General features: G+C 38.6%; 2 protein-coding genes across 2 annotated transcripts; one reads left to right on the top strand and one right to left on the bottom strand.

Moving 5' to 3' along the window:
* The first annotated feature begins 2,658 nt into the window (after nucleotides 1-2,658).
* LOC116845658 lies at nucleotides 2,659-8,498 on the top strand. Its single transcript, XM_032818632.1, has 3 exons — nucleotides 2,659-2,989; nucleotides 4,262-6,632; nucleotides 6,806-8,498. Exons 1-3 carry the CDS (start codon nucleotides 2,780-2,782, stop codon nucleotides 6,952-6,954), a joined length of 2,730 nt encoding a protein of 909 aa, XP_032674523.1. The 5' UTR covers nucleotides 2,659-2,779; the 3' UTR covers nucleotides 6,955-8,498.
* On the bottom strand, nucleotides 8,389-16,261 carry LOC116845657 (pre-mRNA-processing factor 39). Its single transcript, XM_032818631.1, has 13 exons — nucleotides 16,122-16,261; nucleotides 15,790-15,926; nucleotides 15,112-15,312; nucleotides 14,466-14,975; nucleotides 14,169-14,346; nucleotides 13,839-14,086; nucleotides 13,572-13,697; nucleotides 12,585-12,733; nucleotides 11,907-12,312; nucleotides 11,391-11,555; nucleotides 10,906-11,292; nucleotides 10,505-10,791; nucleotides 8,389-10,311 (listed from the first exon to the last, which is right to left on the bottom strand). The coding sequence occupies exons 1-13, from the start codon at nucleotides 16,168-16,170 to the stop codon at nucleotides 10,017-10,019; spliced, it is 3,138 nt and encodes a 1,045-aa protein (XP_032674522.1). The 5' UTR covers nucleotides 16,171-16,261; the 3' UTR covers nucleotides 8,389-10,016.
* Nucleotides 16,262-16,720: the final 459 nt, after the last annotated feature.

Genomic DNA, 16,720 nt, shown 5'->3' with positions numbered 1-16,720 from the left:
TATATCGCCGGTTTGTGTGCCTTTGTAGTCTTATCTCTCTAACAAATTAATAAAACTAATATTTTATTAATTAACGGTACGTCAATCTATACAGCACAAAATCTCCTGGAGACGTCCCACAGATGTCCTGAGGATATAGAACGTCCCCAGGATGTTCTCAGAACATACTCTGGACGTCTCCTGATTATTTGTGTTGTTAGGGAAACGTATCCCACACAGCAGGAATGTCCTGAATATATCACAAAAATATTCTAAAGATATCTCAATATATGTAGGATATCCCTATAATATATTCGGGACATTTCTGCTGTGGGATGTGCCTCTCTTATGAAGGTCTACTTGGAAACAATGTAATTGTAAATATGCAATATTTTACGATAATATTATACTAATGAAATTAATAATTACAATAATTCCTTCATTACTAATATATTAAATAATTCATTGTTAAATAATTAAAATTGGAATTGAACTTATAGTCAGAAAATGCATTGTATACGAATTGGATTTTGTCAAGGTTCATTGTCCTTGTAACAAAACATATTGCAATATCGATATTTAACACGCAGTAGATAGTCATCGTGCTGTTTCATCTGTTCACTCGTATTCCAAATGACTCATGCATCTCTGCGTGATGCATGTCGCACACAGCTGACGATGAATTTTTATTTTTAGCAGTAAAGAAGCGTTAATAAAGAATACTGTTCCTCCAACAGCAGCTTCGTGTTCGTGCAAAAGTGCAGACGCGATAATGATCACGTTGCATGCAGTTTCTACACTTTGCTTACGTAAAGCAATATAAGCAGGATACATCTAGAGCTTTACACTTCGGAGAAATAAAATATAAAAAGTTATTACGAAGGATCGCTTCGGAGAAATAAAATATAAGAGGTTATTACGAAGAAGGGACTACGAAGAATTTCTAGAGAAACTTATCGAATTTCTCTTTGAGAAACGTAATTAGAAATGTAAAAAGATAAGAAAAAATTTCCACCGGAAATTCCCATAACACAAATCTCTAAAAGATTTCTTAAAGAGTTCCAAAAGAATTCCCAAGTCTTTCAGAACACTTTTGGAATTCTTTAAGTCTTTTAGAGATTTATACTATTTGGATTCGTCATGTTCTTTCAGATTAATTTTATCAATTGTAGAAAAAACACTAGTAGATCTTATTCTTCGAGATACAGATTCGTTATGAAGGTCGAAATAGCGCAAATGTCTAAAATACAGATCGCAGAGATATCCTAAAAACGTCTAAAACACGTAAGACATCTTTTAAACGCCTTGAAAATGTTGTTTAAACATTTATGCTGTATGAAAGACATATAAATATATCAGAGTCTTTACCTAAAAGATACATTTTCATCGGAGAAAAAAGAAGGGAAAAATTCAAGTCAAAGGCGGATGTATTAAACGCGGCTTCAGCATGTGCGCTGTTGTACAGTATCGTGTGAGATTGTTAATTGTTTGATCGCGCTGAGTTAGTTGTAATTGGATAAACGCGCATTGCCGTTCATCTTGCGCATAACACGCAATTTGTGATTAGCATTCGCGATTCAAAGCGATCGTCTTGGTTCACCGCATATAGTAACTATATACCCAGCGGGAAATGATTCATCGATCGATGTCGAAACGATGTCGAATCGACATCGAAATCGTGAAACCGACGTCAATTCGACATCGTTTCGACATCAATCGACAAATTATTTTTGGTTGGGTATAGACGAAAGAAGACGAAACACAGAATGAACGGCAATTTCATCGCGACGAAAAATATAACGCACTTTTAGCGCGCCTGTACGAGAGAATGCTCGTATTTTTATTCGAACAAATGCGCTGTCAACTTCAAGTGTTATCTACCTATATAGCACAAATCTCTAAAAAACTTCTTAAAGAATTCTAAAAGTATTCTGGAGGACTTGGGAACTCTTTTGAAACTCTTTAAGAAGTCTTTTAGAGATTTGTGCTATATAGATAAGTGTGTGTGTGTGTGTGTGTGTGTGTGTGTGTGTGTGTGTGTGTGTTCAGTATCTAATTCATAAATCTTTATTTACTATTACAACTGTCATGCATGCTTTATTTCTTTGCACGTCTCAGCAATTTCTCTCTTGCTTTCGCTCTTTTGCGGAAAATCTGTAATGTATACGTCTGTCTCATAATGTCCGTATCGTATCCGTAACGTCAGTAAAATCTTGGTTCTGCTTTACTTGATCGATCCGATTGCAATCTTCAAACGTATAGTCTGATACAGGCATTACATCCAAGTAGAACAACGTTATCTTAAAGTATTCCATTTTACTATATAAAATTAAGTCAGGGTAACTTTATTTTCGGTACAAAAATTAAGTTTCCTGTTTACTAAAAAGATTATCTAATGTCCGCCCAAAAGATAACTTTTAATGTCCAAAAAAATATCATTTAGATATAAAAGTATCAAGTTGATACATGGATACAAATTAAATATATACCAAATGATAACTATAAAATGCATAAATGAACTAGCTATTAAGCAAATGTAAATTGTTATTTAATTGATGTCACATTAAAGGAAACGAATTATTGACATTGACTTGTTATCTTAGATACATTCTAAAAGTTAACTTCAAAAACGTTAACCAATAGATAACCTGTTCTACTTGAGTAGGTGCAGGAAGTGTAACAGAGTAACTAGAAGGGACAGAGGGACGAGAGATCGGTCGACGGCGCGTCAATTGCGGCGACATTCAGTTGATCGAGAGTAGTCGAGAGAGAAGGAGTGTGACGTCGCGCCTTCCGTAAAATGGCAGCACAAAATCAACGTACGGCGGGCTTTCTCACGCTCATCTATCTGAGTTGTTTGTTGTTGGCGCGGGTGCAGTCAAACCCCGTCAATATCCCGGTGAACCAAGTGCCGTTGACACTGTGGGACAAGGCGTGGAGAGCTCTGAACGAGCATTCGCCGACGCATCACCTGTACGCGCAAGGCAACCTGATAAATGCGCAAGAATTGGTGAGTTATGTCGCAGGATTGCGAAATTTTTATGGTAATTACGATATATCATGTTGGGCGCGCGTCGAATCTCAATGTTACCGTTCTTTTCATCGCGTCTTTTCTTTGTCTTTTCTTTTCGTCTTGATAGCTCATATGCGTGATAATCTGTCTTTGTTTGACAACTGATCTCTTTGTCAACAGCGAGGAGTGATTTTATTTGTTTTCAGATGTAATGGATAACAAGTGCATCGTACCGTACATCGAAGGTGAATAATAGATTATTCGCCAGTTTGCGTTGTTTTATTATTACTGTTTTTTTCCCGAGCGATACGTTAATAATACCGTTACGGGTAAAGATACGACTCGGATAAGATTTGGAGGATAAACGAATTATCCTTTGTCGTTTTACCAGCGTGAAAATTAAATTGTAAATACTATGTATATCTATATGTCGTACTCTTACATGAATCTTTTTTGCATGTTAGAAAAACAGTGTGTAATGATTTGTCTGATATGACGAACTATATTATTAAAATATAAAGTTGTAAATTTTTTCCTTATAATAATAATCAGAAAATAGTTTATGGCATTACAGTTCCTGATAAAATTATGAGATAGAGATTACAAGTAGAAATAATATTAACAAGATTTAAAGGATCCTTTCTATTAGCAAACAGTGTGAAATCTTTAGTTAAGTTAATGTTAATATTAAGAGAAGATATTAGAAACTAAGGAAAATCATACATATATTATAATTGTTAAAATAACAAAAACTTGGTTTTATTTAAAATCAGTTATCTGAGTTAATGCAATTATAATAAATTATTATTATATTAGCTTAGGACTTGTAAAATTTTTCAATGCTCCAACAACAGAATAAGCAGTCGCAAATCTGTGATTTTATTCTCTTGAAAGTAATTAATGTGTAATTTTAACTCCCTGTGAAGAGTTGGATAAGATAGCATTTAATTTCACTTGTGCGACTGCTTGATACATCAACATGTACATAAATGTGTAATCCTCTATTGGCGTATATTCTATGTATATTCCTCTATCTACGTATTGACATACATACATGTATTTCTACATACTTATCCAAAGTGATGATAAACTGTGATAATAATGTTCTGGGTTATCAGGTCAAGTTGTACTAGTCAGTTAGAAAAATATGTGGAAAGTGTTATTGCGTAGTGACTTACTGTCTTTATAGAACATGTTATACTCTCTATTTCATATTACTATTCTAATATTTATTAGCTTTAATTAATTTTCATATCATTATTATCACAGGTAGAGCCGCCTTACAAGATATACAAGTTCACATATAACCTGAGCCCAATATGTGGAGCTGAATCTCCGGTCCCAGGGAGTCCCTGTCCTAAGGAAGCCTGCACTATCGACCTGAAGCAAGATGAGGACGGCGAGATAGAGACGCTGAATGACTCCATTCAGTGCATGTACTTCTATCCTGCCGATGCGCAGAATGAGGTGTCGCAGGAACAGCAGGGCGATCAAGGCACAAGCTACCAGGAACAGGAAGACTCACAGGTCACAGAGAGCTTGGCCGAACAGATAAACAGCAATCGAAGCGTCGAGCTACGCCACGAAGTTCAGGAAACCGGTGACGAGAATGTCAAGCCGTTCATCGCTATGCGCGCCTCCAGCACCGGGTATTGCCCGGGTTGCCCGTATGAGTTGAATCCGCAGCTGATGGGTCTCCTGCCGTTCTCGAAGCAAGCACTGAAATCGATGGACGAGCAGTCCACAGGCGATTACAAACACAAGTTGATCAAGATTGTGAAAGTCATCCGCTCGATACCAGTCTGGTCCAATGTGATACAGTATCAACTGTTGCTGCTAATCGGCGAGTCCGAATGTCTGAAGAATTCCTTGGAGCAGGATGAATGTCCGTTACAGACGGACGTACCGGCGAGACTGTGCCTGGTCACGTTCGAGCAACAACCATGGCAACAGACAGGCCTGAAGATCACCAGGAACAATTGCACGAACTACGAGAACGTGTCCAGCCCCAATAGTCCGTCTCAGCAGCCAGTTTTAGAGAGTCTGTCGCAAGTGACGGTCAAGTACGACGAAGGACAACCGTCGAAAGATGCCTACGAAGGCCTGAAAGATATGCTGGACAATTATACCCACGCGCCGACTCCGTCGGAAACAAGCTCGGAGCCCAAGGAAACTGCGGTGACGGAGCCAACGGTGATGAAGATCTTATTGAACCGCAGTCAAGACGACGAGAAGAGCGAAGGCTTCACCGACAAGATAAAGGAATACAACGAATTCTTGGAGGATTTCGATATACCCGTAAAGATGGAACATGTGACCCCTGATACGCGTGAACCGGTGAAGGAAGAAGAGTTCAAACAAAAGAAGTTATCGGCGGAGGACTTCATTGTCGAGAAGGTAACTGACCGAAACATTATTAGCAGACAAAAACGATCTTCTACGATTCGATTAGTTGGCGCGCCGTCACCAAAGCCCATCAGTGATCCTCAGATCCAACTTTACGCCCAAAAAGCGTTACACAAAGTTTCGCAGGAGGAGTCGAACAACCCGAATGAGCCGATTATAGTGGAGATCATAGAAGCAAGCGTACAGGTAGTCGCCGGTTCACTTTACAAAATCAAGGTCAAGATGGGCACTAGCAACTGTCCTAAGGGCACTAAAGACAACTGCCAGTTGCAAGCTGGAAGCGAAGTGAAGGACTGCTTGATATCGGTTTTCTCGCAACCGTGGATCGACCATGGCGAACCAACGATAACGGTACAGTGTCCCCCGCCGAACGAGAATCACAGGAGAAAGCGATCGCTGCGCGGCGCCAATTATAACGAAAAGATGCTGCATATTGCGGAGGATATGAGGAGTGAGTGGTTATTCGAGAACTTTATAACCACGTACAATCGGACGTACGCCACGACGGAAGAGAAGAACCTACGGCTCACCATATTCCGCGAGAACCTCGGTATCATACGTCTACTACGGAGGAACGAACAAGGTACCGGGCAATACGGCATCAACCAGTTCGCTGACGTGTCGACCGAGGAGTTCCGCGCGCTTTATCTCGGCCTACGACCCGACCTGCGTACGGAGAACAACATTCCTCTCAAGCAAGCTGAGATCCCAGACGTGAAGCTGCCACCTTCCTTTGATTGGCGACAAAAAGGTGTCGTTACGCCAGTAAAGAATCAGGGTATGTGCGGCTCGTGCTGGGCTTTCTCGGTGACTGGCAACGTCGAGGGACAGTATGCCATCAAGCACGGCAATCTGTTGTCGTTATCAGAACAAGAGCTGGTAGATTGCGACGACCTGGACGAGGGTTGCAACGGGGGTTTACCGGATAACGCTTATAGAGCGATCGAGAAGCTAGGTGGCTTGGAGTTGGAATCGGATTATCCGTACGACGGGGAGGACGAAAAGTGCCATTTTAAGAAGAACATGGCCAAGGTGCAGTTGAGCTCTGCAGTGAATATTACTTCGAACGAGGTGCAAATGGCGCAGTGGTTGGTTACGAATGGCCCGATATCCATTGGGATCAATGCTAATGCCATGCAGTTCTATATTGGCGGGGTGTCGCATCCCTTCAAGTTCCTCTGCAATCCCAAGAATCTGGACCACGGCGTGCTGATCGTCGGATATGGCACGAGCAGTGAGTATCGGCACATTGTCATTCAAGAATAGACGTTTAAACCATTTCTTAATCATATATCCGAGTAATAATATATTACTATTTGAGTAATTAGAATACTTTTTCAGTGTTGGATACTTTATTTTCGATGAGACTTTCTCTGAGGAAACGCTGATGAAACGTTCTCTTTTCAGGCTATCCGCTTTTCCACAAGAAGCTACCGTATTGGATCATCAAGAACAGCTGGGGAGATCGATGGGGCGAGCAAGGATACTACAGAGTTTACCGCGGAGACGGCACTTGTGGACTCAATATGATGGCCTCGAGCGCCGTGGTTGTTTAATGCAGAGATTAACTACATAAATAAGTTTTACATGACAATTAACTTATATATTATATATCTAAACAATGTTATACATATATAGAAAGATTTTCTACTAACTTAATATCGGCTGCGGAACGATTTGTTTGCGAGTCTGCCATGTGTTTGACAGATACGGCTGTGCCGCGTTTCATTCCTGTTGTCGACAGGTGTCGACATTACACATCTATTGATCGGTAAAAAAACACGTAGCGTTCAACTTAGCAAATGTTGGTAAGCGTACGGATCGTCTGTAGCTAGTTGTGTACGTTGCGTAAATTCAGTTTATTAAATCTAATTTTTTGCGTATATTTACATTGAGTTAAGAGAGAAATGATGATGATCGTTTACGACAATCCTATTTGCTTGTGACTCGCTCGAAAAGAGATTCAAAGTATGTTTTTGCAAATGTTTATAAAACAAAAATATAAATATATATATATATATATGTTATACATAATGTTGGAGCTAGAGCTACGAAAGATGTTGAGTGTTGTATAATTCCGCGGAGTAAATTTTAATCACGCATAAAAAGCAAAACTTCCGCGACGTTTGTGTATTTTTTTAAAGTTAAGTTTTTTATAAACTAACTGGTTTTTACATTAAATATCTTAATAAACTTCAACTCTGCATAGTGCTAAAGCATAGAATTTTATATGTGGCTTGTAAACTCTCAAACCAAAGTGCAAGAACACGCGGAAACAAGTAGTTGTCCGAACTTTATCAAACGTAATATAAAAAGATAACTATACGAAATCATGTCAATTTAACAGTAAACATATTTGAAATTTAGATGGCCTCATTAAACTCTTTCAGTAATGTGCGAGAGAAACAGATATTCAATAGACGAACATACAAATTTCCGTCTAGTTATCTAGTTTATATCGAGTAAAATCTTTACTAAATAGGAACAAATTAAGTTTAGTAAAATTGTACAATTTTACGACATTTACAATATTGTAAATAGCCATACATGTACGCATGACAGATACACATCGTAAATTAAGTCAGAGTACATCTGGATAACTGCGAAATTACATCTTCGTGTATAATGAAGAAGCATTTATTTCTGAAAATCATCAAAAAACACTGCAATTTATCCTAGACGTCAAAGTAACAAATCTGTCTTTCATTCTGATGTTCTGACTCTACTACTAATCTAAGGTTGTCTTACGAGAATTTATCGATAAATTTGAAGGCATAAAAAAAATTCGAAATCTTTTAAATACTGCCAGATATAAGAACTTTAGTTAAACTGAACATTACTTAGAAGTAATTAGTCATTACATTATCTAGATGTATACGCACGTCCATGAATTAGATATAACACACCAGGGTTAAATATAACATATAGCTAATATGTTAAATTTATATAATATATAGCTGAAACGCGTGAAATTGATCAAAATGCACTTGTCGCAATTAGATTCACGTTTATTTTCTGGAAACGCAGCCATCGCAAGATATAATCATTTTACTCTTCGAAGGATCACAAATTTTAAGTAATAAAATTAACAGACATGTTTTTCATTGATTAACGAAGAATATATCCTGATATGCATTGTTTACTCGGAACTATTTATGATAAAGGTAATTAGTAGCTTCGCGCGCAAAAGAAAAGAAAGAAATTTAAAGAAGAAAAGTAGAATGATGACAATTTCTTCACAGAGGTTAAGTAACAATGTTGACAGCAGTTTGTACAATTTTGAAAGTGCCCTATATAGTATTTGTAATGCGCTTGCAACACGCGCGATACGATACATCGTAAGTTACAGCAAGTTCTTGAATTGTGTGTATATTATGCAACAGTTATTACGGAATCTATAATTTATTATAATGGTCGTGAGGATATAGAGATAGGATTAAGTACAATACGTATATTCACGAATATCGCTCAATTTTTAACAGCTAGTATATCATTTCACTAAAATTACTATTATTTTCAAAAATCGTGAATTTTTTCGTATATATATTTTTTTATTATATCTATAAAAGAATTTTTTGCGATCAAACACTAAGTGAAATAATTGCAAAATGTAATTAGTATTTTACTTCAAAAGAAAGGACATACTAGTATTAATACACAAACTAGCAGAAAATAGTTTCAACAAAATTGTTTTTCTAAAATACATAACAATGTCATCAAAAACGAAAAGATATATTTAAAATTAGTTTTAAGGCTATTCAAGGTTTAGAATTAATAGGCCTTAAGCTTTAAATAGGCTTAAGACTATTTATTGTGCCAGGACTGTGCTCTTCTAAAATGTACTTAACCCCACTCTTAATTGTAGAAGTGATGTGTGACGAATTCACAGTCACATCCATCGTAACGTTTCGAAGTGAACACATATAGGATCCTAAAAAATCTCTGTATACCAGTAGCAGGATTCCACTCATTTTTATTTATTTTTATTTTTTCCATAAAGAATGGACACTTTTACTTGATGTAACATTGTCGATCCCAATCTCTCTTTGGTGTTACAAACAAATCGCTCTAACTTTTTTCTTTCGTTTACGGGAAAATTACTATCGCGAAGATGCAATCTTCAAGTTGACAATCTTGTTTAAAGGAAATATACAGTGATGTGCATGTAACGAACAAAATAAAGAGCAAGTTCTGCTAACGGTACACAGTTTGTTCGGTACACGCGGTTATATATTCATGCAGTACATCAGGGCCGCCATTCCGTACACGCTTACCAATAAACCGTCGATTCGGTGCATGTCGCGTATTACATAGATATGATCATATCATAAAATTGTAAAGTGATATAATTATATCATAGCTGAGCAATAATTTATCGAACCGACACTGTCAGCGAGTACGGAACACAGCCTTAGATATCGACACAGAAAGGGACCGTCGTCAACGGTCGACACACATAAGCTCTCAATGTCAGGATATCGAGGTGTCATTCGAATACTTAAACTTATTAACTCCTCCATCCGATGACATCGAAATCGGCAGAATAAAACGCTAGAGAATGTACAATGGACAAAAATTAACATGTGTAGTCGATCTTGGGGAACGATTGTGTAATCGTTCAGTAATAATTGTAAGATCCCCACTGATTGTAAGGTCCGTAAGCTTGCGGTCCACCTTGGCCGTACTGCCAATTTTGGTAGTTAGCATAATTAGGATCTGACGGCGGAGGATATTGCTGGTAACCTTGCTGATAGCCACCCTGACCGCCATACTGACCGCCCTGAAACTGCTGCTGCGATTGGTAAGGTCCGCTGGGGCTGCTGCTATACTGGTACGAAGACTGTGATCCCACGGACGGCGGAGGTGGCACGTTTGACTGGTCGGTCTTCACTTTCTTCGGAGGCGAGGAATCACTGCAATATACGGATAATGTTGATTTCATCATATTTTTCTCTTAACGAAAATAATTTAAACATTTTTAAGTTTTGCAAATATCAATAACACGTTCGAATCTAATGATACAACTACGTTAACTTTAAACAAATTATAGAAATTACTCGTATAATTATTCGTATTTTTTCTTCTCATTATTCTGCAACCACTTACGTTTTGTTATCATCACCCTTTGCCTTCTTCCGCTCCTTTGCTTGCTTAATACATTTCTGGAACTGTTCGTGAGCTTTCAGCACTTGCCGAATGTCTGGGCTAAAGTCCTCTAGGAACTCAACCTTGCGTTGCGCAAATAACACTCTCTGTTCGAGGTCCGCATGTTCCCTCTCTATGAACATGTCCATGTAGCCTACTATTTCTTGGGTGTCGACTGGCGTCCGCTGCATACCTAAATCTATCAATTGCAGATATAATCTGGGATTGTCTTTATCTTTGTCTGTAGCCTGCAAGAAAACCGCGAGATATGTATAAATTTTATCAAGAATTTAATTCATCATAATAAATTCAATACGAATTTATCGAGACGCATCAAGAGAATTGTCTAATTTTATACATACCTTCATCAACACCTTAATCGCCTTGTCAACATCATTCTTGACTTTACAGAGGAAACGTGCATATTTTACAGCAATATTGTTAGCAATAGTCCTATTTTTGCTATTGCTAATATAATTTTCGTACAGTATACAAGCTTTATCTAAATCGTTGCGACGACGTTCCAAGTTTATTCGTCGGTATGCCACTTGCAGCATATTTGGCAACACACTGTCAATATTCTCTAATATGGCGGCGGCCTTCTCAAAGTTATCCTGACCTTCCTCAAAGATAGCCCACTGCAGGTGCAAGTTTGGTTTTTTCGGGTGGTGCACCATACAGGCTCTTGAGTACACGTCTCGGATTTTTTCTGTATTATCTCCCTTCAACGACTCCAGGTAACGCACAAACTACAAACGCAAGGTAAAAGTTTTATATTTCGTTTACACAGTTATAGGTATATTAAGTATTAGAAAGTTAATAGATGTACTTCGGTGGTTTTACTTACTCGCATCCAAAATTCGTCGTAAAGCGCGCAAGCTATGAGACATCTCTCGAACAAGATGATAATACGATTTTGATCCTTCTGCTCGATCTCGAAATCAAGGTATTCCTTCCAATTCTTCAATTGACACCGCTCCAGTGGTTTCACATGGAAGTATGGCCTCTTTATCTGTCAATCGTAAACGATGCGATTACTATTACGTCCAGGTAATTTCTCCAATTAATTCGGATTTCATATGCATCATAGTATACGCATTAATAAATTCATCAACTTGAAATCCTTTAATTTGGAATATAATTTTTTTTTACTTACAACGTAAAATATGTAAAACATTGACTTCTGTATACTACAACGAATCCAGATTTACCGCGCTAATACGTAGTAGTTCTAGAGCATGGGCTCGAAATGAGTTTTATTCGTTTATAGCAGTGAAACGCTTTTTTAAGGCTGTGAAATTAAGAAGTCTCATAATTTTGCTAAGTCAGCATTCATAATAATGTTCATCAAATGATCACATACTCCCTCCTCGTACGACCATCGCGCGGCCACCGCGTTGACGTTCGCTTTGTGCATTTTGCGTCTGCTGCTGATGATCTTCTCCCTAATAGCACGCGTCTCCTCATCGGTCGGCGGTACTTCATGGGGCGGCGGTTCCTCACCAGGCGGGGCATCATCGGAAGCAGACGTTGCAGTGGTGTCGTCCGACTTGAGAAGGGCTTTTACCTCGGCGCGTAACGCGAGGAAATCGTCCACGCTCAAGATACGATTTGGCAAGTTATTATCGACAAAAGTCTGGAAGTTGTCGAAGTGGGAAGTGTAGGCGAGCGTAGGCGTCGAGAGCAAGCGATCGTACAATGCCGTCACTCTGCTGAAGCGCTTCGCCTCCTGTTCCCATTTTATGTAGCTCTCCCAGAGACGATCTGACCTGTTTTTTTTTTTTATATTTGGTTGTTGTATTATTCGTAGTTATCTTCAATAGTTTGTTATCAGAGCAAATTCACATGTTTCATTACCGCGATGTTACATATTCACAGATAAAAAAGAACCACATTTTTTGAATTACTACTGTTACTGCCAATTAAACGCGTTAAAAGTTATCTACTTTTGGTACAATTATACAAGAAACATCAATCAAAGAAAAGTTTTCTATAATATATACGACTATGAATCTAACGCAAACATCATTAGAGTTGTTACCTGAACTCAAGCCCACAAGCTTGTATAGCTCTCTCGTACTGCTCCCGGAGCTTCTCCTCGTCCTTTTCATAGACGGTTTTACAGTGGTTGATGTAATGGAGCCACAGATCGACGCTTAGCGAAATAGCTTTCAGACCTTGATCGAACACCTGCGGTAATGATCAGTAGATGGTTTTTAGAGCAGCTTACAACTGGTTGGGATGGCGGCGGGTAGATCTTATACCTATTTTTGCTTTTAGCTTTCGTTAAGCATTACGGTTTTGTCTTTTTCTTTTTTTTTTTAGCAACGTATACTCACATATCGTACGCGTACTGTAAATAAAGAGATTTAATTAACACAGAGATTGCAGAGCATTGTGAATTCACCTTAAAGTCAGGGAGTGTTCCAATCTGGGCGCCCCTGTGTCTTCCACCACTCTCTTGCTCCCTCTCTGGCACGTGCACGTCCTAAGTCTTTGTCTCTGACTTTGACTTAGCACCCATCCCGACATATCTTACTTACATAAAGTAAGAGTAGCGCATATATCTTATGCTTAAGTTTTACAATACTTTCTGTAGTAAGCTATGTGTACAAATGCTTACAGTAAAATATAACACACAGTTTTCGTTTCCTCCAGTTTGTTTTTTGTATCGCGTTAAGAGGCGCTTCGCACAAATCGGAAACGACTAGCAATTTCGCTAGGCTAACGTATCGTAGTACGGTACTTGATATGATATACGGTATTTGATAAAAAGTACGTAATATAGCGTAATATTTTTTGTATAGGTATCGCAGAAATATTAAATAAGTAGCTATTTGGTAAACGGAGAGAGTCGTATAGGTGCCGCAAGACGTGCTAGGCTGTTGGAAGGGAAAACCATATTTATGTGCGTGCACACTGCCCACGCGTCTTCCTAACTCGAACTATTTTCATTAGAGATTGCGTTAATTAAATGATATTATAATGAGAGATAGCCTAATGAACATTAATATACGATCGGACTCACCGTTTGGACATTTTCGGGGTTCCCTTTCTTCTTCTCGTAATCGGCGAACTTTCTCCAGTAGCCGTAGCAATATGGATAACGCTCCAAGAATTTGGTGTAAGCTTCGCGTGCGGCTTCTGCGTCGTTCTGTAAAAACGCAATCGATCGTTAGTTCTAGAAATTTTCGATTCTTCCCAATTTGAATTAGGTCATTCGAGTGAGATAAAGAAACATTTTAGAGAGTGAGTCGTATCTGAAGACGTAATATAAAAATATTCTTATACTTACTTCTTGATCAACGTACTGTAAGAGATACGTCCAACCCGTAAAGTCGGACGGATCTTCATTAACGGCCTTCCAATATTTTTCTAGTTCGGGCAAGGTTTTCTTTTTGGGTGATGCTGGTTTGGTCTCTTGCTTCTCCGCTGCATCTGGTTCGGTGGACAACGCAGCTTTCTTGGCGGGTGTCTCATCATTGTTTTCGGACGTCGGAGAGCTAGGATCGTATTCCCCTTCGGCGTTTAACTTGCGTTTGTCTGCAAGCATAAAAAACATGTAGCGTAACTAAAAGTTTGAGATTGCGAAAATCCACCGAGATGTTGTTGAAAGTATACTCACTACCGCTCTCCGATTTAGTCTTCTTATCTGGCGTTTTGCTCATCGATTTCGTTACACCTTTCCGCTTCTTTTCGCTCTCCAGTGGTAACTCATCTTCGGACACGGATTCAGTTTCACCCAAATCCGCTGGAGCAGCGGCCGGCAACTCCTCATCAGACACTGCCTCAGTTTCGGGTTCCTGCACATTCAAAGTCATATTTATTCCATGTTATTGATCTAAATCAGTTCTCAATTTTACAAAATCTTTAATTAGTTTATTGAAAATCTAGCAAACCCAAGTAAAACGCCAAGTCTCACCTTAGCGGCTTCATTCGGCAACTCATCCTCCGACACAGCCTCCGTATCTGGTTCGATTTTCTTCACGTCTTCCTCGGTCGCAGATTCCATCTCGTTCTCGTTCGCAGATTCCACCTCGTTCTCGTTCGTCTCGGTTATCTCTATACGAGGCACAGAATCACCGCTCTGTGATACTTCTATATCAGTTTCTACCTTGCCTATCACTGTATCCATGACTACCGACATTCCTTGTTGTGAATTGTCAATTTCCATGACTTCAATTCCGGTTGCGGCGTGCGCGGGAATACTTTCTGTTTCAACTTCTTCTGATTCTAATATCTCATATGTCATTGTAGTGCCGTCTTCATTAATCACTTCTTGAAATTTAATAAGCTCACGTTGCTGATTAGAATCATCATTGCTAATATCTTGCTCTTCTACCTCAATCGGACTATGCTCGACTAGCGTTTCCACTTTATCCATACTACTTTTTTTCACTATCATACCTTCTGATCTGATATTGGAATGTTCCTACAACATATCAAGAGTTTTTACTTAAATAGTAATACAAATTTGTCTTATGAAACAAAAGCTTAATATATCATATATCAAAGATTAATATATCAAATTATTTGACATATGTGAACTTAGTAGTTGAATCACTTACCATTTCTTCTACATTTTGCTCGATCTCTTCACTTTGACCAATATTTAACTCATGTATATTAGTGTTTTCAGAATCTTCCAGCTCCAAGCGTAACACAGGAGTGTCTTCTTCATCATGATGCTCATTAATATCTGTTAACCGTTGAACTCCGTTCTCAGCCATATTTTCCACTATGCTACTTTCTAATATAGATGTTTCTTCCTGCAATCACAATCAGCCACTTGAAAATAATATTCTTTTGCATCCTCTGCATATAATAATATAGAACATCAGTAAAATTAAGTATCACTAAAATTCTTATTTTATAAAATAGCAAAATTTAATAGTTATAGTTCAATAAATCATGAGTATATTATATAATCTCTATTGAACCATGAAAATATAATTTATTCTAGCTTACATAATAGTTCTATTGTTCAGTACTGGTAGAAATAATAGTCTCCACATTTTATTCACAATACATATAAACATTGAATTTATTTAAACTAATTCTAATCATTGAGTATCTCTTGTTTCAAGTCCTGGATCTAACTATTCGGAAAGAAAACACAAACAAAACTCCTAAACCGATAATCCACTCTTATCCTCCAGATTACGCTGGCACAGCAACGAAGGAGAATCAAATTAAACGACAATATAGATGCCGGTATAAGCACTTTCTATGGTCTCGACACGTACCTCAGTCTCCTCGATCTCGGGGACGTTCTTCGGGGAACGCGGGGCCCTGGCGAGGAGTTTCTTCACGGGCGAGGAGTTTCTTCCTTTTTTGGCCACCACGGTTGTTTTACGTGTTCGACCCGATCTGGTGCGCCTCACTACAAAGGGAAAACCGATAAAATATTTATGTCGTTATACACAAGACGCCATTTCGCTCAAATGGCGACTTCAAGAGGCTGGGCGCTCATGCCGGTCGCGCGTCACTCTTCTTCATGTGCGAAACGATTCAAAAACGGCGACGCGCGACCGAACGATCGATCAGCGTAATTTGATTATTATCTCCACGTTCTTACCCGGTTCGGCCAACGCGATATCGGCCTCGTCTCCACTCGCAGAGGACATGTCTCTCGTTTGCTGATATTTCTTGTTACAATCACTGGAATGTAAAGCAATGTAAAGCGCAGAAATGAAACAGCAAATGGCGACGGTAACAGTACTGCTAACTTTCTAGACGTAAAAATCTCGCCTACATTTACCAACCTTTAGGGCTATCGCACACAAATTGACATAACTGCATATGCATAGCATAAGACCGTATGTACCAATGAGCATTGAGTATTAAGTCGCCATATTGGTGTTCGATGCTTAATATTCGATGCTCATTGGTCCATACGATCTTATGCTATGCATATGCAGTTATGTCAATTGTGTGCGATAGTCCTTAGCCGTCTTTTAGTGAGAAATACTGTGACTGCGTTCCAAAATTCACTGCCTGAAATTCTATACGTAACATATAGTCTATTCTTTTTAGTTTCACTGCTGAATTAGTGCAATTAGTTAGAGTGAGACAAATATATTTTCTTTCACTCTAACTTATTGCACTAGCTCAGCAGTCAACTAATAGCGTTTTTCATTGGCAGAATTGGTGCGCATTGAGTGCGCATTAAGACTT

This window comes from Odontomachus brunneus, unplaced genomic scaffold (genome assembly GCF_010583005.1).
Source record: "Odontomachus brunneus isolate Ranch 3 - 2012 unplaced genomic scaffold, Obru_v1 Obru_scaffold_054, whole genome shotgun sequence".
Taxonomy (NCBI): domain Eukaryota; kingdom Metazoa; phylum Arthropoda; class Insecta; order Hymenoptera; family Formicidae; genus Odontomachus; species Odontomachus brunneus.
This window is presented reverse-complemented; position numbering and strand designations above follow the sequence as displayed.

Bases quoted from the DNA above. Each gene is read 5' to 3' on its own strand.
- LOC116845657 (XM_032818631.1), bottom strand. From the start codon at position 16,170: ATGTCCTCTGCGAGTGGAGACGAGGCCGATATCGCGTTGGCCGAACCG. The intron at 15,927-16,121 runs GTAAGAACGTGG...TTCCCTTTGTAG, and splicing joins TATCGCGTTGGCCGAACCGG to TGAGGCGCACCAGATCGGGT. The intron at 14,347-14,465 runs GTGAGACTTGGC...TTGAATGTGCAG, and splicing joins TGCCGAATGAAGCCGCTAAG to GAACCCGAAACTGAGGCAGT.
- LOC116845658 (XM_032818632.1), top strand. From the start codon at position 2,780: ATGGCAGCACAAAATCAACGTACGGCGGGCTTTCTCACGCTCATCTAT. The intron at 2,990-4,261 runs GTGAGTTATGTC...TTATTATCACAG, and splicing joins TGATAAATGCGCAAGAATTG to GTAGAGCCGCCTTACAAGAT. The intron at 6,633-6,805 runs GTGAGTATCGGC...TTCTCTTTTCAG, and splicing joins CGTCGGATATGGCACGAGCA to GCTATCCGCTTTTCCACAAG.